Source organism: Phaseolus vulgaris, chromosome 8 (genome assembly GCF_000499845.2).
Source record: "Phaseolus vulgaris cultivar G19833 chromosome 8, P. vulgaris v2.0, whole genome shotgun sequence".
Classification (NCBI taxonomy): domain Eukaryota; kingdom Viridiplantae; phylum Streptophyta; class Magnoliopsida; order Fabales; family Fabaceae; genus Phaseolus; species Phaseolus vulgaris.
This window is the reverse complement of record NC_023752.2, coordinates 45,997,893-46,023,351: the sequence shown is the minus strand read 5'-3', so window position 1 is coordinate 46,023,351 and position 25,459 is coordinate 45,997,893. Positions and strand designations below refer to the sequence as shown.

At 35.6% G+C, this 25,459-nt stretch overlaps 1 protein-coding gene and 1 long non-coding RNA gene across 3 annotated transcripts; one reads left to right on the top strand and one right to left on the bottom strand.

Annotated features, from left to right (window-relative positions):
* Positions 1–12,768: 12,768 nt before the first annotated feature.
* On the top strand, positions 12,769–16,157 carry LOC137826095 (uncharacterized). Its single transcript, XR_011083409.1, has 2 exons — positions 12,769–12,934; positions 13,142–16,157. It is a non-coding gene; the product is annotated as an uncharacterized lncRNA (long non-coding RNA).
* Positions 13,675–17,279, bottom strand: LOC137826094 (probable inactive receptor kinase At4g23740). Of its 2 annotated transcripts, none has more exons than XM_068631946.1 (3): positions 16,860–17,279; positions 14,729–15,998; positions 13,675–14,630 (listed from the first exon to the last, which is right to left on the bottom strand). In XM_068631946.1, exons 2-3 carry the CDS (start codon positions 15,948–15,950, stop codon positions 13,981–13,983), a joined length of 1,872 nt encoding a protein of 623 aa, XP_068488047.1. In that variant the 5' UTR covers positions 15,951–15,998; positions 16,860–17,279; the 3' UTR covers positions 13,675–13,980. The 2 variants fall into 2 exon arrangements, with proteins under 2 accessions (XP_068488047.1, XP_068488046.1); XM_068631945.1 differs by having other exon boundaries at positions 14,729–16,748; positions 16,860–17,172.
* Between the last annotated feature and the right edge of the window lie 8,180 nt (positions 17,280–25,459).

Genomic DNA, 25,459 nt, shown 5'->3' with positions numbered 1-25,459 from the left:
AAGCAATCAAACCTAGATCACTTACAACACAACCAAGAAAGTGACCTTGATCCCCTCAAGACACACTTCTCTTGGCCAACACACCAACACTAAGAATGTTGATCTTGATCCCCTCAAGAACACACATCACTTCTCAGCAAACACACAAAGATTCTTGTTCAACAAAATACAAGGATTACACTTATTACAAAAGCAAATCCGAAATCAATACAAGCAGAAATCCTATCTCACACTCTTTGATCAATCTCAATCTCTAAGCAATCTCAACTCTTTGAAAAACTCAAAACACTTGTGTAAAAACTTCTTAATTCAAATCTGTTTTTTTGAATATATTCAAAGATGTTGTTTGTTATCAAATCTTAACAAACTTATTCATTGCATTTAAGGATTGGTCAAAGCATTAAAGACTGGAGCGTAAACAGTTAGAAAAATATTTAATGCTCAGTCAAAGTGTAAACCATTTTCTATTATGGTACCAAAACAAACAATCGGTTGTTTCCACGGATCAATCAGTTGTTTTGGTTTTAACAACTCAACCATTTGAAAAACAGTTTTCAACCTTTTTTAAAAACTTCTAAGTATAAAACAATCGGTTGTTTCGACAAAACAATCAGTTGTTTTTCACATAGTTTGAAAAACACTTTTCTTTTAAAAAAATTGAGAATGCCTATGCTTTGGATTCAATCAAGAGTGGATTACATAAACAATCTACCCCAGATCCTATCTAAGACAGGTCAGCAACAGCAAGCACAGCCAAGCCTTCAACATCCTTCAAAGGATTTGGATTCTTCAAAGCTTGAACACCACTTGGTTCAACAATCTCCCCCTATTTGATGAAGACAAATCCCTGGTGCTTGTGTTTGATCTGATTAATCTGAAGCAGTACCTCCAAAAATAGCATATCTATCATCCAATGCTTCTTACAGCAGCAAGTTAGATTTTCACACATTTAAGACATAAAATCTGATAAACAATCGGTTGTTTCTATCAGCAGAAACCAGTTTTATACCAGAGATTTTAACAGAATCAAATAGTTTCAGATAAGGATTCACAAGACCAATTAATTCTCTCCCTATTTGTCTTCACAAATAGTCTTTAACAGTAACAACACAGATTTAGGATAGATTATTAAGATCAAGAATACCTAACTCATTTCTTAGGAAAAAGAACCTCTCTTTTGGTAGTGGTTTTGTGAAGATGTCAGCTAATTGCAGTTTGGTCTCCACAAACTTTACTTCACAGTTCCTGTTGTTTACATGATCCCTGATGAAATGTTGTCTTATCTCAATATGTTTGGTCCTTGAGTGCTGAATTTGATTTTTGGTAAGATTGATGCACTTGTGTTATCACACATCAAAGGAACTTTGCTTATTTGTAATCCAAAGTCTGCTAGTTGTTGTTTGAGCCATAGAATCTTTGCACAACAGCTACCAGCAGCTATATACTCAGCCTCAACAATAGAGAGAGCAACACATGCTTGCTTCTTGCTATGCCATGAGATTAGGCTTGAGCCAAGGAGGTGGCAAGTGCCACTTGTGCTCTTTCTTTCTAGCTTGCAACCTGCAAAGTCAGAATCTGAATAACCAATTAAATGAATTGGAGAGTGAGAAGGATACCATAACCTAACAAATGATGTTCCTTTGAGATATTTCAGAATTCTTTTTGCAGCTTTGAAGTGTGACTCTTTAGGATTTGCTTAATATCTAGCACAAAGACACACCGCAAACATAATGTCCGGCCTACTAGCTGTAGATATAGCAAAGAGCCAATCAATCCTTTGTATTTGGTTTGATCTACACTTTTTCCAGCAGAATCAGCATCCATGTAGCAGCTTGATGGCATTGGAGTGCTTGCTTCTTTGCAACTCTCCATTTCAAATTTCTTGAGAATCTCTTTGCAATACTTTGATTGACATAGAAAGATCCCATCCTTTGTTTGCTTAACCTGCAATCCAAGAAAGAAAGACGATTCTCCCATCATAGACATTTCAAACTCACCTTTCATTGCAGCCACAAATTCTTCACACAAACTATCTTGCGTAGCACCAAAGATGATGTCATCAACATAGATTTGCACAAGTATTATTTCTGAATTTGACTTTTTGATGAAGAGAGTCTTGTCTACCATTCCCCTTTCATAACCATGAGATAGCAGAAAGTTGTTAAGCCTCTCATACCACTGCCTTGGAGCTTGCTTCAGTCCATACAAAGCTTTCTTCAACTTGAAGACATGGTTGGGATGCTTATGATCTTCAAAACTCGGTGGTTGATCTACATACACTTCCTCATTGATGTAGCCATTTAAGAAGACACTCTTGACATCCATTTGGAAGAGCTTGAAACCACTCATACAAGCAAAAGCCAGCAGCAGCCTCACAGCCTCCAACCTTGCAACAGGGGGAAAGGTTTAACCATAATCTATGCCCTCTTCTTGATTGTAGCCTTTGGCCACTAGCCTTGCTTTGTTCCTTGTGATCACACCATCTTCACCCAACTTGTTCCTGAAAACCCACTTCGAACCTATAATGTTCATTTCATCTGTTCTAGGAACAAGAAACCATACCTCATTCCTTGCAAACTGATTCAACTCTTCATGCATAGCTTCAACCCACTTCTCATCCTTGAGAGCTTCATCAATTGACTTTGGTTCAATTTGAGATACGAAAGTTGTGTGCTTGCAGAAGTTTGAGATGGATCTTCATGTGGAGACACCTTCCTTTATCTGCCCTATGATGTTTTCCACTAACAGATCTCTAGGAATCCTCCACTCTTTGGGCAACTCACTCTGTTGCAGAATTTCAATCGGTTGTTTCTGCAAATCAACCAGTTGTTTTTCTGCACAGATTTCCAGCTTCTCCAAATTAATGCTTTGTTCATCCTCTTCAGCTCTGGTCTTCGGGATTTGGATGTTTCTGTGATCTACCTCATCAAAGACAACGTGAATTGATTCTTCTACAGTCATCAACCTCTTATTGTAGATTCTATATGCATGACTTGTGAGAGAATACCCTATGAAGATGCCAATATCCGTTTTCTCATCAAACTTCCCCAAGTTTTCCTTTCCATTGTTGAGAACGAAACAACTGTAGCCAAAAACTCTGAGATGGTTGATGTTAGGCTTCCTTCCAATGAAGAGTTCATATGGAGTTTTCTTCAAAATGGGCCTAATAAGCACTCTATTCATCACATAACACGAAGTGCTCACTGCATCCGCCCAAAAGTACTTAGGAAGAGATGATTCACTAAGCATTGTCTTTGCTAGCTCTTCAAGAGACCTGTTCTTCCTCTCTACCACACCATTCTGCTGTGGAGTTCTTGGAGCAGAGAAGTTGTGCAGAATCCCCATCTTCTCACAGAATTTGCTAAAGTTCTCATTTTGGAATTCTCCTCCATGGTCACTTCTAATAGAGCCTATGTTGCAGTTCTTTGTATTTTGTAGCCCTTTTGCTAGTTTTTTGAATGCAGAAAAGGCATCACTATTTGATTCCAAGAAAAGAGTCCACGTAAACCTAGAAAAGTCATCAACAATAACAAGATCATAATAATTTCCACCAAGACTCATAGTTCTTGAGGTTCCAAAGAGATCCATGTGAAGAAGTTCAAGGGGTTTTAAAGAAGAGACAACATTTTTTATTTTAAAAGAACTTTTCACTTGTTTCCCTTTTTGACATGCTTCACAAATGTGATCCCTCTCAAACTTGAGCTTTGGTAGCCCAATCACAAGATCCCTTGAAATTAACTTGTTCAAGTGATTCATGTGAATATGAGCAATTCTTCTATGCCAAAGCCAAGATTCATCTTACTTGGATAGAAGACATCCAATTGAACATGGTGAAGAGATATATAGAAGATACACATTATTTACTCTCTTACCTACCAACATTACCTATTTTGTGTTGACTTGAACATCACTTGATATCCCTTGTCACATAGTTGGCTAATGCTCAACAGATTGTGCTTTAGACCTTCTACATAGAGCACATCATGAATGACCAAGATGTCTTTGTCTCCTATGGATCCTCTCCCAAGAATCCTTCCTTTGTTGTTGTCCCCGTAGGTGACATGCCCTTCTTGCTTAAAGGAGATGCTCAGGAACTTTGATTTGTCCCCTGTCATGTGCTTGGAGCATCCACTCTCCAAGTACCATTGTTGCTTGCTCTCCTCCAAGATTTCACTACTTGAGTCATCCTCCTTTCTGGCCATGAAGTAGAGGTTGAGGCTTTTCTTGTTTTGCCTTCTTTTCCTTCTTGCTTGACTCTTTGATCTTGCCTCCTTTGGTTCATTGTTTCCATGAGTAGCCTTGAGTGTGTCCCACATCTCTTTAGCAGTTTTGCATTTTGATATCCTGAAAAACTCATTAGTATCTAGAGCAGAAGCTATTATGTTTTGAGCAGTACAATCAAGCTTGGCCATTTTACATTCATCATTGGTCCATTGAGACCAAGGTTTTGCAATGAAAGAACCATTCTTTTTAAACTTTGGAATGTAAGAACCATTCTCAATTGAGTCCCAAATTCCTTGATCAATAGATTCCACAAAGATTTTCATTCTGACTTCCCAGTAATTGTAATTCAATCCACAAAATAATGGTGGTTTGTAGATTGAAGCACCTTCCTCAAAAGATTGTTTTCCAGCTATAGAAAAAGGATTTTTGGATCAACTTGAATAACTTTCAAGAACCAAGCTCTTGATGCCAATTGTTAGAATGTATGACTTTAAACTAGAGGGGGGGTGAATGGTTTAAATAGAGATTTCGAAAACTTTTAAGCCTTGAATGAAATTACTTTAAGAAATCAGTTTTTCAAAACACAAAGCAAAAAGCACAGCACCAGAAAAACAATCGGTTGTTTCACAGAAACAATCGGTTGTTTATACCAGTTTACAAATAACAAAACTGAATTTAAAAAGTTAAGGGATAGAGAAAATGCACACAGAGATTTATACTGGTTCACTCTAAACCCAGAGCTACATCCAGTCTTCTCAGAAACCATTGAGGAACACCACTAAGAAATCAAACCTAGATCACTTACAACACAACCAAGAAAGTGACATTGATCCCCTCAAGACACACACTTCTCTTGGCCAACACACCAACACTAAGAATGTTGATCTTGATCCCCTCAAGAACACACATCACTTCTCAGCAAACACACAAAGATTCTTGTTCAACAAAATACAAGGATTACACTTGTTAAGTAGCAAATCCGAAATCAATACAAGCAAAAATCCTATCTCACACTCTTTGATCAATCTCAATCTCTAAGTAATCTCAACTCTTTGAAAAACTCAAAACACTTGTGTAAAAACTTCTTAATTCAAATTTGTTTTTCTGAATATATTCAAAGATGTTGTTTGTTATCAAATCTTAACAAATTTATTCATTGCATTTAAGGATTGGTCAAAGCATTAAAGATTGGAGCATAAACAGTTAGAAAAACATTTAATGCTCAATCAAAGTGTAAACCATTTTTCTGTTATGGTACGAAAACAAACAATCGGTTGTTTCCACGAATCAATCGGTTGTTTTGGTTTTAACAGTTCAACCATTTGAAAAACAGTTTTCAACCTTTTTTTAAAAACTCCTAAGTATAAAACAATCGGTTGTTTCGACAAAACAATCGGTTGTTTTTCACTTAGTTTGAAAAACACTTTTCTTTTAAAAAGATTGAGAATGCCTATGCTTTGGATTCAATCAAGAGTGAATTACATAAATAATCTACCCCAGATGCTATCTAAGACAGCTCAGCAACAACAAGCACATCCAAACCTTCAACATCCTTCAAAGGGTTTGGATTCTTCAAAGCTTGAATACCACTTGGTTCAACAAAGGGAAGACACAAAAGAACTTTTTTGAAAATAGTTGCATATAAGAAGCAAAATGTATCCTCAGGGTCCGAGGATTCATCGCAACATATTGGCTTATCCTCCCTACACGGAACTATGTTCAATCTATCATCCTCTTTACCAAAATGACAACCACTTTTTCGTAAGGTTACAATAAGCTCATGTGAGGTGTAAGAAGAGGTTTCGTTAAAAGGGTTTGGGGTGCCCAGGGATACAAGGTTTTGTAGTCCATTGCAAGTTATATCTAGAACACAAAAACACAAACACAAAGCAGATACAAATATCGTTTCGACTAAGCAGTATGAGCAAATTCAGAATAAAATAAGGGCATGTTCTAAGTCCGTAGAATGCAATAAGCAAATAAGCAACAATCATCAACAGAAGATGGTGAATCTAGGAGAAATTCTCATCTCAGGCAATATGAATAATAATGTGAACACTCAATGATGAGCTCAGGTAGTGTAATCAGCAAGATGAATGCACAATGATGGAGAATGGTGAAGAGGAAATACCTGTTACGATAAGTGGATGAGAGAAAGAAGTTTTCTTTGCAGCAGAAGGTCTTGATGGTGCAAGAGGAAGAGGAAAGCTCTAGGAAGAAGTTTTGATAGTGCGAGGAGTTTTCTGGGGAGTTAAAGATTGTATAAGGAAGAAGACAGAAGGAGAGGGTTTTAGAGATTTTGGGGAAATGAAACAGTAATATGTGAATAAACTTTAGAACGTTGGGAATGCCAAGCAGTAACGCTTTCCCACCGTTAATGAGGATGCAACGTGTACGCTTTGGATTGAGTGTGGAGATACATCACCTCAGAAACGCTTCGTGCACCGTGCCACACCTACCCACTAAGAAATTGTCAGGTCAGTCTCCAGAGCACTCAAAAGCCTTTTCACTTAGCCAAGCTCAGCTCGAGCCTGAGGCGCTTGTGTATCGGGTAGGAGTGCTCGGGACCTCGGTCTAGGCGTGTGGGTAGGTCAGCTCGGCTATTGGGTCCAAAGGGTGGGTCATGAGTTTGGCCTAGTTATATTGGTAAGCCTGATGGAGAATAATTAAAATAACAAGTTGGTCATATGTTGATATAAGATTATTAGTTAAATATATACGTAAATATATTTATTAAGCAGTTAGAATAAAATATATGTCAATATATTTGTAGTTATTAACTGAATAAACATATGCATAAAGTTGTTAATTGAAAAGATAAAGTTGTTAATAAGTAGAGAGCACCCGAGAATAAAGGTGCATAAGATTCTCTTATGTTGTAGCACCGTGAGTGAAGGTGCCGATGAACAAAATGTTTTTCTGTTACATATGCTTTCAGTTGAGATTAGATTCTCGTGAGTGAAAGTTGTTAAACGAGTAAGCTATAAAAGGGGCTTGAGACCCCAGGTAAAGGTCCGTTGTTTCTGAATACTAAACTAAAACTAGATACTTATCTTATTTTTGTAAGCTCTCACTGACTTGATCGTCGGAGTGTGATCAATAGGTAGAGCTCCCTCTGTCCCAACAGAGCCACGTTCCAGTGCAACGAGAAGACGCAAAACAATCTAGAGGAGACAAGTTAGAAGCGAAGCTTTCCACTCAAGTCAACTGGTGAGAAAGTCAACCGGCAAGAACAACGACAATGGAGGCAATGTGGCAGCGACAGTGGCGGCAAGAGCGACGACAAGAGTGGCAACAAAATAGTAGAGAAACGTGAACGGAAGAATCTTGTTCAGTGTGGATGCTCTCACGATGAAGAGAACAAAATAAGAGAGAAGCGACGAGGGGAGCGGTGGAGGCAACAGTTAGCAGTGTTGGTGGCAACAACGTTGACAGAAGCAAAATGAACTCTTGAGAAAGAAAACTTAGAATAACACAAATGGAGAGTGAAGGCACGAGGCAAGAAAATACGGTAAAAACATATATTACAGTGGTTATGAGTAATAACCGGTGTAATATATCTTTTCATTAACTTAATCATTTTTTTACTCTGAAATAACATATAACACCAATTGCGTAACCCAACCGATGTTATATGTAATTTTTAAAACTTTAAAAACTTTTTTTAATCTAGAAATTACATATATCACCGGTGGTGTTATATGTAGTGTCCAAAGTTAATTTTTTCATTTTTTCTAAACTTTGGGAATGACATATAACACCGGTTGTACAGAGGAACCAGAGTTATATGTCATTTTTAAAAGCTTTTAACTTTTTTAATCTGGAATGACATATAACACCAGTTCCTCTATCCAAACGGTGTTATATGTAATCCCACAGATAAATTTTTTTAAACCTTTCTTTTTCTTTGAGGAGGACATATTACATCGGTTGGATAGCTCAATCGGTGTAATATGTGCCAAATATTTACAAAAATGTCATCGCGTATTGTTTACACCGGTTCTCATTTAATCGACTTAATATGTCGTTGTAAAAAGCGTTATTTGCACTAGTGATGTATTGTTCAAAGTAAAAAAAAAAGGTTTAAAAAATATATATTTGGAGCATGAAATATTACATCGTTTGGGAGGACCAATTAATGTAATAGTATGGTATATTACAACAGTTGGAATGATCAATCAATGTAATATGTATTGTTTAGAGAAAAAAAATGGTTTAAAAAATATATACTTGGAGCATGACATTTTACAGTAGTTAGAAGGACTAACCGGTGTAATATCTATTGTTTAGAGTAAAAAAAAAAGGTTTAACACAATATATACTTGGAGCATGAAATATTACCTTATTTTCTTATCTCGCGCTCTCACTACTCACTTCGTGCTTCAACTAAACATGCTTCCACCGCTGCTCTCTTCCTAATACATTTTGTCTTCTTCGACATGTTGCCTTCACCCTCACTGTGTCTGTGTGTTTGTCCTTCGTCTTCATTGTCTTCGCCATCAAATCCATAAAAACCCTAAATCCTAACCCTATCTCCCACATAGCCCCATTCTCCACCTCCTTCTTTGTCACCAAAACCTCCAAAAAGTTCAAGAAAAAACATAAGCCCAAAACCAAATGCATCCCCTCTCAAGCGCATTTTCCACTATGACGCCCTCCTCTGCTTCGTCACGCATCCAAGCAGTTCCACTCCGTCCAACTAGAGCACATCATCCACCTCGATGACGTCGACAAGCTCCATCGAGAGCTCAGATTCCTCCGCAGCCATAATGTCTCCCGCTTCCTCCAGCACCCCCCCTCCTCTTCAAAATCTAACGTGACATCAGTGACAACTCCTGGCTTGACTTCAGAGGAGCACTCCCTCATGGACGCGATGAAACTGAACAACGCCGAGAAGGTTCACAAACATATCCCTTAAATTAGTATATATTCTTATTTTATATTTCTGAATATAGAAATTGATCTTGTTGGTATTCAAATTTGATTTCACAGTTATAAGTTGGGAAAAAAACACATTTTAATAATTTTGTAAAAAAAAAGGTCACATACTACATTGGTTATGTGAACAATCGGTGTAATATGTACATTAAAATATGTGACTCTTGAGCACATATTACATTGGTTATGGCCTATAACCGATGTAATATATCCCTTATGGGTACTATTTATTTTGAATTATTTTAGTCAAATTTTAGTATTTTACATTGGTGTTTACAACCAATGTAATATGTGATGGACATTTTACATCGTTGAGATCTACATCGGTGGTATAACCGATTTAATATGTCTCCTAGAATCGATGTGATATGTGTTATTTGCACTAGTGATGATGTAATTTTGTTCTTATGTTTTGGAGCAGATTGATGAAAGTCTTTGAAGGTTGCATCGAAAATGGGGATGGAGGAGATGAATAGGCGTGGTGGTTTAGGTGCAAGGGCCAAGGAAGATTTTAGGCCAACTTCCTTGAGTTTTCACTAGGCTTGAGAGCTTCTAGTAAAGAGAGAACTGGAGAGTGTGTTGAAAATTCAGAAACACATTTCATTTCATCTAAGTCTATGATTTACAAGAACCACTTATTTATAGGCTTAAGTGTTCACAAAATCGTGCCTCTTGGATGCCTTCACCTTAGTTAAGTTAAACTTAACTATGGTAAAGGTTAAAGGAAATTAATGATCGTGCAAGCTCCTTTAGGTGCTCTATTAACCTTTTCTTAAATATTAGTGAAGGTTTATAGAGTTCCTTTGAGTTATTTTTATCATATTCTAAAAATGGCTCAGAAATACAAAGCTAAAAGAAATAATATTCTACTTTTTACAAATTTATACAAGTTAAGGCAGAGATTTCTTCTGTATATTTGAGGTTGGTCTTCTGCTCTTAGTTGAGTATGATGGCTTGGAAGTGAAGATGGTCCTCCATAAAGATCCTTTTACACCAAAAATTTGTGAAAAGTGCACATCGTACAAGATAAATAATTGATTTAGAGTTGAAACTAATTGTGTCAGAGAAGTTGGTGGTCATTTCAACTTCATCTTTTAACCAAGATACTTTTGAACGTTATTGGTTGTCACAAAACTTCCTGAGACAGGCATACAAGAAATTATCTATTTTTTCATACTTAAGCTTTGGAATATTCTTCATGTGTGTCAACTTGAAGTCTTGGATTGTACTTATCATCTGAAAAATCGTTAATTAACTTATCAGACGAAAAGGAACTTGGATCTATCGTCTGTTGGATGAAGCATATGCATTTGTGATCTTATCATTCGTTAGAAGAAGCATATGCATTTGTGATCTGACCAGTGTTTGTCAAACCCAACGACTTCATGTATTTCAAGCTCTAGGCTTATTGTGTTTAAAATCATAATCAAAATATATAAGGTGTTGTATTTTTTCTGCAACAATGTTCTACATTAAAGACTTTTTGAATTCACTAAAGTTGTTCCACATTAACAAATATTTTGAAAAGGTTGATTGCCAACTCTAAGAAGACCATCAACCTTGTAAGGTCTGACAATTTACTCCAGTTTAGGAAAGGACTATCTAACCTAGGCTCTATAAGTCATGTTGTGTATAAGAAAGTTGCTTGAAAAAGATAAATGGAATTAATGTTGCATGAAGGGAATTTAATGCATCTCCAAGTTTGTAACACCTCTTTTTTTCATCCTCTATATATTTAAGATACTCTTAAAGAAGAAAGGTTGACAACGATTACAAATCTAACACTACTATTAAGCTTTCCTAAGCATTCTGTGAAAAGAGGCAAATTACACAAGAAGGGGAGAGTTGAATTCTGTATTTAAGACTTCTGAAAATTTTGGCAAGTCAATTTTTAATAAATTTGATTAGACAAAGTTTTAACTTTACTATCAACCAATTTTTCATAAGAGCAACGCTTAATGAAGAACGCCAAACACATTGTCAAAAATACTTTTCAAAACTTGTTTTTGCAAAAACCTTTTTTCTTCAATTTGGTGCAAATTAGTAATATGCAATTTAAGATGATATATAGAGAGAGATTTACAAAAGGAATTTTTATATTGGTTCGTTTGAAAACTTAACATCCAATTCCTGTTTCACATGATCAAGTTCCACTGAAAAAAATAACTTTGCAAGATATAAGACGACTATTCTTTGGACCAAACCACTTTTAGTTAAACACTCAGTATTATTTGGACCGCAAACCACTTTTGACAAAGTATCATTTGGAACACAACAACTCTTGGTTAAACACTAAGTATTCTTTGAAGACACAATCACTCTTAGCTAAAACTTCAGTATTCTTTGGATCCAACCACTCCTGGCTAAACACTTTGTTTACACAAAGATTGTGATCTAAAATATCATAGATTTGCTAACTCAAAAAGGGTAACGTCCTAAGACAAATACGAGATTGATAATACCCTTTTAGGTTGATAATAAGGGCTTAAGGATTTTTAAAGATTACAAGACCGTTCAAAGTTTTTTTTCTTTGACATTGGCATCAACCTTTCTTCTTCAAGAAGACTTCTATATATAGATGTTAAGAAGAAAAGAGTCATTGTAAATCCTTTACGAGTTGTTGTGAGGTTTTGCAGAGTTCTTCTTCATCATCTTATGTCTGTCCACATTCAAGTTTAAATATGTATTAAATGTTCTTCATGCAACATTAAATGCACATATATTTTTTTATGTAACTCTCTGATACACAACATGACTTATCAAACCTAGGTTAGGTAGTTTTTTTCAAACTTGAGTAAAGCAACAGATCATGCATAATAGTCTTTTCAAAACTAACATTCTAACGAGTTAGAGGAGTTGTTGACATAGAACAACTTTACACACAAAAACTTATTAGATAAAGTTATAATAGCAAAATGACATGCATCTATTTAACCAAACGATACACATTTGTGGAAATACAATGCTTATAAAATCATGTTGTATATTTTGTTCTTGAACACATAATCAAAATCAAATATAAGATTGGTTAAACTTTACTCTAACAATCTCCCACTTGTTAGTGCTTAAAATAATAAAGTTTAAATATGATATTTTTGAAAAAACATTTTAAAACACCAAATTACCTTTTGTGTATAATTTTCTTCTCTAGTTGGAATAGTAACGATGCTAGGTAGCTCAAACATGTGGTAGAGATTTTGGTGGTGGGAAGAGGGAAATGAACAATGGAATACATGAGTGGGCGAATACATGAAAGGTATTTGAAACCTTGTAAATGTAAGTCAACACCCACACTAATGAATTTTGGAAAAAGCCACACTTGCTCTACAAAATCAATGTAGACCTTCCCTAATAAGTGAGAGAGTACAATTATGGTATGAGACTACTCTATGTTCCTCAACCAAAAGTAAAAAAAAAAATCCTTATGGAGTTGACTCTCATAATATCATAATATGCATTATAGAATACAAGCATTCATAAACTGAAATGCAAGATAATTAGTGTTGTAATTTTATGATAATTAAATTGCTTTTAATATCCTGCTCTCTTATTTTCGTGCTCCTTAAATTACCTAATTTCTATCTATTCTTTCAAATACAATTTCCCATTTCTTTCACCAACCACCAAAAGACTATTTTTTTCTCTCATTTTCTTCTTTCTCTTCTCCCCTTTTATTTCTTCCCATATCTACTCCAATCGTCACTATGCCTCTCCAGATCTGCTCCAATGGCCACTGTGACTCCCTAAATATGCTCCATCAGCCGCCGGAAAGGTGAATTCCGGTGTCAACACTGTTTTCTTATTTCCTCTTTCTCTTCATTCCTTTTCACCCACCCAAATCTCCTTTATTTTTTCCTTTTCCATTCAGTATTTTTTATTTTCTTTTATTTTTTATTTTCTTCTTCTGCATTTAAATCAACAATAAAGATAAATCTTTGATTACAAATTTATCCTTCCCTTTGTTCATTGATTGATTTAGTGGTCAAAAGGCTTGGCTTTTGGTTAATGTTTGAGGAGACCCTCGAGAGAAAAAGGAAGGGGGGGAAAAATTGTTGAAGCGAATGTTGATTTCTGTGTCCAAAAATACGTAAATGTAAACTATTATAGTGGAGTCAATGGAGAGGTAGCAGGTGAAGATGGTCATTGGTGAGAGTAGTCACAAGAAATCGCCTACAGTGGTTGGTAGCAGAAATGGGAGGGGAAGAATTATAGTAAATTGGCTAACAGTTTTGGTGCATGGTCCTCACCCTATTTTATTCCTTATTATGCATATTTTTACTCTTAAGATGTAAGCCTTTGCTATTTGGGAAACATGTTCTTATTTAATAATGGATATGGATTTTGAGACTTGAAAGAAAAAACTTATTTTATATTTTTAATTTCTAGATTATAATATTTGATTAAAACTATTTTATTAATATTCATTCAATCATTTAACCTTCTTTAACTATTCTCTTAAGTAGCATACCAGAGGAGTATGAATTATGAATATAATAAGATGACAGCAGTGAATGCGTCAATGAAAATGGAATAAATTGGAAAAGTTGTACATTCTTTATCCTTCTTTTTCTTCGTGAATTATATTGATTTTATGATGAATCCCTTGCACCTGTCAATTTTTGGGGGGAATTCGAAGCATGGGACGGTTGTGTGGAGCCCAACCCGAAATTCATGGCAAAACAACGAGATTCCCAAACTAAATAATAGCACAATGCAACATCAAATCGAGGGACCCAACTTCACTTAGCTTCAATGCTCCTTTTATGGTCAAAATTGAAATTGAGATCTTTAACAACTTTTCAGTAAACCAAAGGAATCTCAATATGCAAAAGAGGTAGAAGGTGTCTCAATTGAATGAGGGGTTGGAGTGGAACCTTCTGATCTAGATTCAGTGGATGATCTATTTTCAGTATTTACTTTACGAATTTCCTCCACCATTCTCACCACCTCACCAATTTTGGGCCTCTGATCTGGTGTTCTCACAACACATGCCATCCCTATTTGCAGCATCTCAACCATTTCCTCCTCAATATTTGGATACCTCAGCAACTCCACATCAAACACTTCTGCAGTCCACTCCTCTCTAACCACAGAATTCACCCATCTAACCAAGTGGACAACTTCCTCACCTCCTTTGGCATGTAAGGGAAACCTCCCAGTTAGAAGCTCAAGCAGCAGCACACCAAAACTGTAGACGTCAGATGCCGGAACTGATTTTCTGGTGTCCGTTGCTTCAGGCGCACGGTATCCTGTTGTCCTCATTGCTGGATTCATCAGTGTTGCAAGACCAATGTCAGATAGACAACCATATCCTCGGGGGTTGAGGAAGATGTTAGAGGACTTTATGTTTCCATGGAGAAGTTTCTCTCCTTGTTGAGCGTGGATGTAAGCAATGCCTCTTGCTACACCAATTGCTATTTTCAAACGGCTATCCCAGTCTAAAGAAATTCTTCTTGCTTCTCTTTTTCCTGCATTGATAAAGTTGCCAAATCATAGTTTAACATTATAGAGTCCCTCAAAATAGTTGTAGGAGGCCATAAAATTATGTGTTAACAAGATAACATACCATGCAACATTGAAGACACACTGCCCTGTTCGTAGTAATCATATACCATAAGTTTCTCCTCCTTTGAATAGTAATATGCCCTTAAAGCAGCCACATTATCGTGCCTAATCCTCCCCACCATCTCCATCTGTTGTTCAAACTCGCGTTTTCCGACCATGACATCCTTCAACCTTTTCACTGCCACGGTTGTTGCGTCTTCTAGAGCAGCCTTGTACACTGTCCCAAACGTGCCCTTTCCAAGGACCTCGGCAGATGCTCTCAACAAGTCCTCCAAGTCAAATGCAAGATTGCAACCCTCAAAGAAAACAATTCTGTTCTTGTCTCGACTTTCAGAACCTTCCTTTTTCCTGGATACCTCTCCGTTCTGAGACTTCACTTTTTGTCCACTTGTACCACCTTTCTCATAGCAGCACACAATCACAAAAACTGTTATAACTGCAATTCCCAGCATACAAGCTCCAATAATGATACCCAACAAGGCTGGTTCCCTAAGTCCTTTGGATTTTTTCGTTGTTGGATGAGGATTTGGGGGTTGAACAAGAAAAGAAGGAGAAAGAGCATCTGAAGAAGCAAGATTGTTACCAGAAAATGCCCCCCTTGGAAATCTCTTAAAGGATTCAGGAACAACCCCACTGAGGTTATTGTTGGCAAAATTCAGCTCTAGCAGGGTAGGGATATCGAGATCAGGAATGTCACCTGAAAGGGAGTTGTTGGCTAGTACTAAAGAAGAGAGATGAGTCAAATTTGAAAGTGAAAATGGGATGCTCCCATTGAAGGAATTGTTGGATAAATTGACAATACTAAGATTCTTCCATACTGAAAAGTCTGATGGCAATGGACCAGAAAATTTGTTGAATTGGAGATACAGATAGATCAAATTATTTAGCTTAGAGAAATCAGAAGGGAAAGAACCAGTTATGGTATTTGATGCAAGACTCACAGTTTGGAGTGCTGAGAGACGGCTAAGAGTGTTGGGTGGGATTGGACCACTCAATCCAGTTCTGGTCAGTTGGAGGGCAATAACCTGTGATTGCTCAGAGTTGCAGGTCACTCCTATCCAACTTTTGCACACAGAAGAGCTCTTGTTCCAGTTGATCAGATGATGAGAGTGGCTAATGTTGTGAAGGAAATCAAGCAATGCTTGTTTATCTTCCATTGGCTCAGCTCTTACTCCAAACAACATCGCTCCAATCATGAGCAACAGGCGCAGCATCTCTGCCATTTTCTAGCTCCAATGGATGAAAAACAAGGACTTCCCCAGGACACCAAACTGGAGAACAAACAAATGATTAGATGATTGAGCTCTAGTGTGTGTGATGTCTTTGCAAAGCTAAAACAACAAAGACAATTTGGGGTTATTTTTTAGATATGTTAAGTGTTAGGGTGTACGGTTAGCATTCTATAAAGACATATTGGATTTATTTTCTTTGATTCTGGTCTAAAACACTAAACGACACTTTTAAAGTGTCTTTTTACGTCAAAATAAGCAGCTCCTGTTTGACATGGAAAATCGCCTTATTATCTTTCTTCTGTTCACCTACTTTGTTTGATTCCCCACCTATGTGCCACAATAAAGATGTAAACCAATACCATTTTACCATTTTGTGGAATTAAAAGACCAGAAACTTTTTTCTATATGTATACACAAGAATAGTATAGAGAAATCATCCAATTCTAAGAGTTATAGAGCTGAAAGTCAGAGCACTTGACACTTTGACAGATAGAGAAAGGGGATACTCAAACCATACTCCTTCCAGAAATTCACCAATCAGTTAAAAGTGCAAATACAACTGGCAATGTCCTACGCAACCATATTATGAAGACAGAAGAGTCAGAAAAGTGGTGAATTTTGGAAGGGGGAAAGCAAGAAAACCAGTATGTCCAGAAGACCAGGACCATTCACTTGTAAGAACATCAAGATCCAAACCGGGGTCGTCGCAATAATGGTGCTGTTGCTAATAGAATATAACAGTTACATCATTGAGAAACCAAAGATAATTTTTTTCTTAAGAAAGGAGCCCTGTGGAAAAATCCATTGGAGTTACTAGACAAATATGGCAACTAATGTATGTCTGTGAACAAGACATTAATTATGCTGAAAAGTATCAAAACATTAGACATAAAGCAATACCTGTTGATTGTAACAGATCCGAAGGTGGTGCTGCTTCTTTTGCTTCCCCTTGGTTTATACTTTCTAATCTGTCTTTTAAGAAAACTTTCAATGGCTTGCTTATGGATGTAAATGTGGAAGGAGCGGAAAGACAGTAATATAAAAAAGTGTAGGATGAGAAAATGGACAAGGACTGGTGACCTCATGAACTTTGTCTTGAACTTCAATCACACATGCATAGGTGACCATGAGCTATGCTATAGCATAGTATATTTCATTGAATTCTATCATGAAAAAAACTTCAGTCTACAAAACTATTATTCATCCTTGAAAATGTTTGACATCAATGCTCATGATTTATTTCATTTGTTCTAATCCAAATAGTAAATAGTGCATTGGAAGTGATACACATAATGTAGTAGCTGTTTTGTCTTTGTTTACATGCGTCAACACCCCGCGGCAAAAATAATTAAGTAAACAAAAAGGTTAAAACGTTGACTAATTTGGGGGTATTAGGACACCATCAACATCATAAAATGATGATGTTGCTCCACCGAAAGAAGCGGTTTCAACATTGTTGTTGTTAGGAGCACCCTCCCACCAGCCACTAATCATTGGTCAGAATTTCAGGACTTCACATTTGACTTATTTGATTGCATTTATATATTTTTTTTTTCTTGGCAGGAAAATACACAGAAATAAATAGACAACAATGTCAGTTTATTTAGGCTCCTTCTCGGCAAAAATCACACACAGTTTCGAAAAGGGACTAAATCAGAAAGCCACATTATTGCGCCATCCTTCTCAGGATACCTTCTCTTAAAAGCAGTTGTTTCAACCAAACAGAGAGAAGTAATCTAGGGTATATGGAAAGTGAAAACTAAGATTAGTAATAAATATATAATCAATATTTTAAAGCACTAACGTGAAAAAGTATGTTACATGGTTTTCTACTAATTTTCATATCCAAATCAGCATATCTGAGATCTGAGAGGCTAACAGTTATTTGTCAAGTGGATAGTGATTTGTGTGTGGTTGAAAAATAAGCTTACATAGCTATCTGACTATGACAAGATCAAAGGTTATCCAGAACAATTTCTTAATGGTAATAAGTCATATATTGGCCACCAGTTTTTTCCACCAAACCTCTTAAGCTTCATTTTTTTTTTGTTCATCTGCACTCTTTTAGGCTTCACAAAATGATAAAATAAAATATATTAACTACCATTTAGGAAACACTACACACGTTACCCCCAATAGTTGGCAGGGATATTTTCTAATTAACAGTGGCTTCCTTTCCTCTAAAGTCAAATAACTTGCTTGAATTGAAGCATGAAACTGTTATAAGAATAATGCTTTGTTACACATTGCACTGGCTGGGATCTTCTTTAGTTCGTGATTAGCGGTAGCTTTCTTTAAAGTCGCGATTAGGCCTTGAAATTAGCAATCAACTAACAATTTTTTTAAGGATCAATTTATTAATTACTTTGATAAACTTATGTTTTGTTTAAATGAGAAATGAAAGAAAGAAATAAAAAAAAAAGTAGCAAATAAAGACCAGGGGAAGAAATGAGTAAAAGTAACAAAAAAAATGAAAAAAAAATACTATACTTATTTAGGGTAAATAAAAACAAGTAATAAATTATATAATTTATAGAACGATAAATTTAATTTATGATCAAGAAAATACAAAATTTTATTGGAATATTTAAAAAAATTAATTTTGCAATACACAAAATATTATTTAATATTAAAAGTTTTCTAGTCTTATGCTATAATTTCAAATACACAATAAAAAAATTGAGATTTCTTTTTCTACGGTCTCTCAACAAAACATTCTTAATTAACAACTCTAATGAACTTTACAAATTACTAACACAAATAGTAGAAAATTGTCACTCATAATCAACTATCATCTTTTTTTTTATATTTATTGTATAATAAATAGTATGGTGTTACATGTGGTTTATGCTATTACTCTAGAGTTAATTATCTTTTAGATAAATCTAGAGTGCACCCTATTATTTTTAATCATCTCTCATAAATATATTTTACACACTTTAATATTAAATTTTACCTTATTTACTATGGAGGAAATCTAATCATCAAAACAACTTAATTTCTATATTATAATTTTTCTTTCATTTGATTTGCATATACCATATGAATTAGAGTAGTTAGAGTTGGAATTTAAGCAAGATTCGACAAAAAGATGTCAAATTTCATAATAATATCTAATATGAATTTTTTAAAATGATAATTTAATTCTAAAAGTATTGTTTATAGTAGAGTTATTCGTTGCGTAATTTCTCAGTCACTTTTTGAAATTGTTTGAGTTTAATCTTTTTACCCCTCTCGATTTATTACCTATTCTTAGTAATGAAGTCATTACGGATAGGGATGGAGCTACAAGGATCAAATTATAAGAGATTTATATATCAAGATTAAACAAGAGATTGGGAATAAGATTCTTCAATTTCGTGGACAAATTTCATCTTAGACAAGTGGATGATGTGATTATGCATGAAGAAGAATAAACTCAAGATGATGAGGGAAGGATTTAAAAAAAAAACAAAAATTGTAACGAAGCATGTACGGTTAGAAAAAAGTAAGAGGGAGAAATAAGGAATTGTTAGTGCAAAGTCCAACAATCCATTGTTTTGATTAAGTGTTTGTCAAAACAAAGTGTAAAACATGAAGATGTTTCATCTGAAAGACAATGCATTATGAAAAAGGGCAGATAATGTAAGATGCAAATGTTTCGTCTGATAAACAGTACAATTATTGGAACATCTAGTTCTAGAAAAGGGGTTGAATAGAGTTTGGACTCTTCTCATAGAGAACTATACTAGATTGTCTAGTGCACAAGCAATGCAAACATATTTTATATTGGTTCACCAAACTCATAGGCTACATCCAATTCTCCTTTGATCAAAATGCTTATGAGATTTTTACTAATCAAAACACTTGATTACGACGAGTACACAACCCACTCTTGGTTAAACCATCTTAACATCCCCTTAAGATTAAGAACACACAAAAAGAAACAAGAACAACTCTAAAAGAGAAAACGTTTTAAGTTCAATGGCTTTAATTCATAGAGTGAAGATTGACAAAGGTTTTTGCTCAGCCACAAAGAATACTTATCACTATATGATTACTAGAAGATTGGAAAGAATTTTAGATTGTTGTTTTGTGTTATTTATCTTTGCCTTGAGTCCTTTGTTAGAATGGATGGCTTTAAACTAGATGGGGGTGAATTGTTTAAAGAGGGTTTTCGCAAACTTTTAAGTCAAGAAAGAAATTACTTCAAGAAACAAAAGATAAGGAATCCAGTTTGCCAAAACAATAAGCAAAAACAACAGCACCAGAAAAACAATCAGTTGTTTCGCAGAAACAATCGGTTGTTTATACCAGTTTGCAAATATCAAAACTGAATTTAAAGAGATTAAGGATAGAGAGAATGCACACAGATGTTTATACTGGTTCACTCTAAACCCAGAGCTACATCCAGTCTTCTCAGAAACCACTAAGGAATTCCACTAAGCAATCAAACCTAGATCACTTACAACACAACCAAGAAAGTGACCTTGATCCCTTCAAGACACACACTTCTCTTGGCCAACACACCAACACTAAGAATGCTGATCTTGATCCCCTCAAGAACACACAACACTTCTCAGCAAAACACACAGAAGAAACTTGTTCAACAGAATACAAGGATTACACTTGTTACAGAAGTAAATCTGAAATCAATACAAGCAGAAATCCTATCTCACACTCTTTGATTAATCTCAATCTCTAAGAAATCTCAACTCTTTGAAAATCAGAATCTTGTTGTTCTCAAAAGATTGTTATTTTTTCAAATCTGTTTTTCTGAATTTATTCAAAGATGTTTGTTATCAAATCTTAACAAACTTATTTATTGCATTTAAAGATTGGTCAAAACATTAAAGACTGAAGGGTAAACAGTTAAAACATTTAAAGCTCAGTCAAAGCTAAAACAGTTTTTCTGTTATGGTACCAAAACAAACAATCGGTTGTTTTCTCAAATCAATCGGTTGTTTTGGTTTTAACAGCTCAACCATTTGAAAAACAGTTTTCAATCTTTCCTAAAAACACCTAAGTATAAAACGATCGGTTGTTTCGACAAAACAATCGGTTGTTTTTCACTTAGTTTGAAAAACACTTTTCTTTTAAAAAGATTGAGAATGCCTATGCTTTGGATTCAATCTAGACTGGATTACAAAACTCAAACTACCCTAGATCCTAACTAAGACAGCTCAGCAACAGCAAGCACAACCAAGCCTCCAACATCCTTCAAAGGGGTTTGGATTCTTCAAAGCTTGAACACCACTTGGTTCAACATCCTTCATATACCTTTGGGGAGATGATTGTTGAAACACTTGTTTGGCTAAGATATAATATTTACTTGATCTTCATCATCTGCACATAATCGTCTGTGTATTTACTTAATTAGCGGTTTGATTAGAAGTTTGATATAGAAAGTCTTGTACGTTTCTTCATTCACGTTTCTTCCTTTAACTAATATGGAAACAATTCAAACGAGTTTTTGATGGAAAAAAACGCACGCGAAAGCAACACACACAATCACGAATCAGCTGCAAAAAATAAGCAATACAGGATTTAACGTGGTTCGGTCGTCAATCTACAACCTACATCCACGGGCAACTAATTAGGTTTTCATTTTGTTTATTACAATTTTATTACAAGCACAAATATCTCTTAAATAGATATTATAGAGGGGACACAATAATTAAGCTCACTCACTAAAACATGGTATCTAGTCAGCCCAGCCCAATTGGTCCTGGCTTCACACTCAACAATCTCCCACTTGAAGCCACGGAACAATGTTCATCTGCGCTTCAACTATATACATGTACTTCTGTAATTTTTCAACGGAACTCAATGTTCCACCTCTAGTTGTCACCAACCTTCTTAATCATCTTGAAGACTTCGTTGAAACTCCCCTGAGTTTCAACACGTTCGTCATGACTGAAATTGCCACTGAGTCCTCTGTTCCTACTGGCTCCCACTTACACAAAATGCTGGATCCTGGAATAGCCTGAGAACAAACATACTCCATACTCAATAAGAAATTTTCTGGAGATGTTTCAATAGCTGGAATATTGGTTCTCCTAACCCACTGTCATCTAGGAACCTCAACTGAAGCACGACCCGTGCTCTCACTGCCATAAGTACCTCTGACTAGTCTACCTGAACCTTTCCATGCTCGTTCATCCTGAATATGATATGTGGCTCTGGGTTTCTCTCTTGTAAAGACAACCCTCTTCTTCCCACGAGGTTCTGTGAACCGGACTTTGTTTATCTTCCGAACTGAGACAGTCACTCCCTCAGATGGTAATCCGACCATATACAGTGAACCTCTCTTTCTTCCGCGGGCCATGACAAGATTTCCCATGACAACCTTCCACTGCTGATTTCTGAACTTCACATCATGTCCCTGTTCGTCCAACTGCCTAACAAAAATCAAACTTTTCGTTAATCTTGGAACAACTTTGACATCCTTCAAAGTCCAGAAATTGACTGGTGTCTTTAACACTATGTCACCCATGGTCGTACCATCAAGAGTTTCGTTGTCCGCTAGTCTTACCTTTCCAAAGTCCCCAATAACTAGATTCTGCAATGCTTCACTGTTGTGGGTAGCATGAAATGAAGCACCAAAATCCATGACCCAGGAATCCACACTGTTATCCGCTCAACAGACTAAGAGGTCCTCGTCCGCGGAGTCTTCTGCAATGTTGACTTGTTTATCATTTGGGCATTGATTCCTGAAATGTCCCACCTCCTTGCAGTTCCAACATGTTACACTTGAGCAATCATGAGTCTTTGACTGACTCCTTTTTCTGATCTTGCTCCCTCTACCTCTGATATTTCTTACCTCTGATGACATATTGCGATTCACTAGATGATTCCCCAAAACTTCTTCTTCGGACGTCCTCGCCAAGAATGAGATCACGAATTTTCTCAAAAGTGAATCCATCCGGTCTCGCTGAACAGGTAACCGTTCCGGACCAACTATCAGGTAATGACAATATCAATAGTAAAGCTTGAACTTCATCATCGAACTTAATGCCTACTGACATAAGTCTGGCTAAGATCTTATTCATTTTATTGGTATGCTCAATAACTGAACTGTCTTCCTTCATCCTTGTCTTTACCAATTCTCGAATCAAAAGCACCTTGTTTGCAACAGATGACTTCTCGTACATGTTAGACAATGCTTCCATGATACATTTCGTTGTCTTCTCCTTCAGAATGTTGAACGCAACATTCTTGGTCAAAGAGAGTCGGATAACGAACATAGCTTTCTGATCCAAACTTGCCCACTCTGCATCAGACATATTTTCTGCCTTGTCACCCAAAACTACCTCTAAATCTTTCTGAACTAGCAAATCCTCAATTTGCATTTTCCACCAACTGAAATTTGTATCATCGAATTTTCAATTCGGAACTTCCCTTCTTCTGCCATCTCAAACGACTAGACAAGTGCAACTAATTTCAGATATTGGCAATTTTTTTATTTATTTTTTAAATCAAGACACAAAAAATTGCACCACCCAAACTCACTCACCAACAGACCTGGTCGTAGTTCCCACTGCACTGGTGCTCCGTCGCACTGGCGCGCTCTACACCACCATCGTCGTTGCACTGCACTTTGTGTCGTCTCAGACCAGCACACCTGCAGAACGCACACGCAGCCCTAGCTTTGGGACGCCACTGTCGCCCCTACGAAACCCTAGCTTTGGGACGTCGTTGCCGCCCCTGCGAAACCCTAGCTTTGGGACGTCGTTGCCACCCCTACGAAACCCTAACTTTGGGACGTTGTTGCAACCGTAATTTTCACGTCTCGTCGATTAATTTCTTCTGATCGAATCTCTAGTGTGTAAATGAACCAAGCTTTGATACCACTTGATGGAAAAAATGCACGCGGAAGCAACACACATAATCACGAATCAATTGCAAAAAATAAACAATACAGGATTTAACATGGTTCGGTCGCCAATCTGCAACCTACGTCCACGGGCAACTAATTAGGTTTTTATTCTGTTTGTTACAATTTTATTACAAGCACAAAGATCTCTTAAATAGAGATTATAGAAGGGACACGATAATTAAGCCCACTCACTAAAACATGGTGTCTAGTCAGCCCAGTCCAATTGGTCATGGCTTCACACTCAACAATTTTGCATATGTGGAAATTAATCACAGTTACTCAAAATCACTCAAATATTTTGTTTCTTTAATTATATAATTTCTTGATCGTTGGCCATATAAAAACTTTCTAAACTTGATAAATAATCGTTGAAGATATTGTTTCAATTACGTTTCAAGACATGTGTTTTATCTCTAGAAATCATTTGATCATTACGACTTTGATTACTATTTTAATTCAAAGAACACAAGGACTATAATATCGTCTATCATGGAACTGGTGATATCACTAGATGGTCCATAAATCCTTCAGCTGGCTCAAAAAAACATATTAGAATGTTTAATATATATATATATATATATATTTATATTTAGTTAAACAAGTAATTCACATAAAGTGTTTGTTATCATCAAAACTCATAGATGGTCTATTGGTATTAGATCATTTAGATGAGATTTAAATATTAGACCATCTACGGTCTCAACAACAATGTCTTGTAGTTTTTGCTTCGTCTGATAAGTGAAATCTTCATCTGACGATGAACACATGCAAACTTTAAGCCTACACTGTACCTAATAAAAACATTCTTGAAGCTTATTATCGTGTTACAGGGAATGTATTCGTTTCTTGTCTACCTAGATAATTCACTCAAAGAACAAGTTTACATCATGATCACCTAGAATACATGCTAAAGTCATTTTGTTTCAACAACCATCCCAAAAAAAACTTACGTCGACTTTCTTCTGGTTATATGTCTTGTATGGTCTTTGCTTTAACTTGTTTTTGAGTAAAAAGTTCTTTGACTTAGTGTCAAAAAGTACTGTTAGCTATGAGGATGTTTATTGAAAATGAGATTGACATTTAATGATGGATGGAGTGCATTAATACACCTATACTTTTATACATTTAGTGTTAACTAAGAAAACTTTTGGTCAAAATTAAGTAATTGGAGAAATTTTCCAGTCGAGGCCCATCGAGACGTGTGAAGAAATAACTCTAACTAATGACATCATAAGTTTGAGATCTCAACTTAAATAATTATGTTAACATTAATTTAAAACAATTTCGATCAATCTTTATAGAGAAAAAAAATTATCAATATCAATTAAGAAAAATTAACAAATATCAACTAAGATTGACGGAAAGATATTATTAATATTTATATTTTTTAATTACTAATATTCGTATACTATTTTAATGATTTTTTAATTTGATGATAGTTGAAATATTTTATCTAAATAAAAAGAATTAAAATTTCAATAAATTTAAATTATCTTATCCAAATAAAATATTAAAAAATAATAAAATAATTTAAAATAACATCATATTGGAATGTGTTAAATATTATAAAATTCTCAATTATGTTAATTATGCTTAGTTAACGTCCCATTAAAGAAGAAATGAGAGTAAATTAGGCTCATAA

Bases quoted from the DNA above. Each gene is read 5' to 3' on its own strand.
- LOC137826094 (XM_068631946.1), bottom strand. From the start codon at position 15,950: ATGGCAGAGATGCTGCGCCTGTTGCTCATGATTGGAGCGATGTTGTTT. The intron at 14,631-14,728 runs GTATGTTATCTT...TTATCAATGCAG, and splicing joins TGTGTCTTCAATGTTGCATG to GAAAAAGAGAAGCAAGAAGA.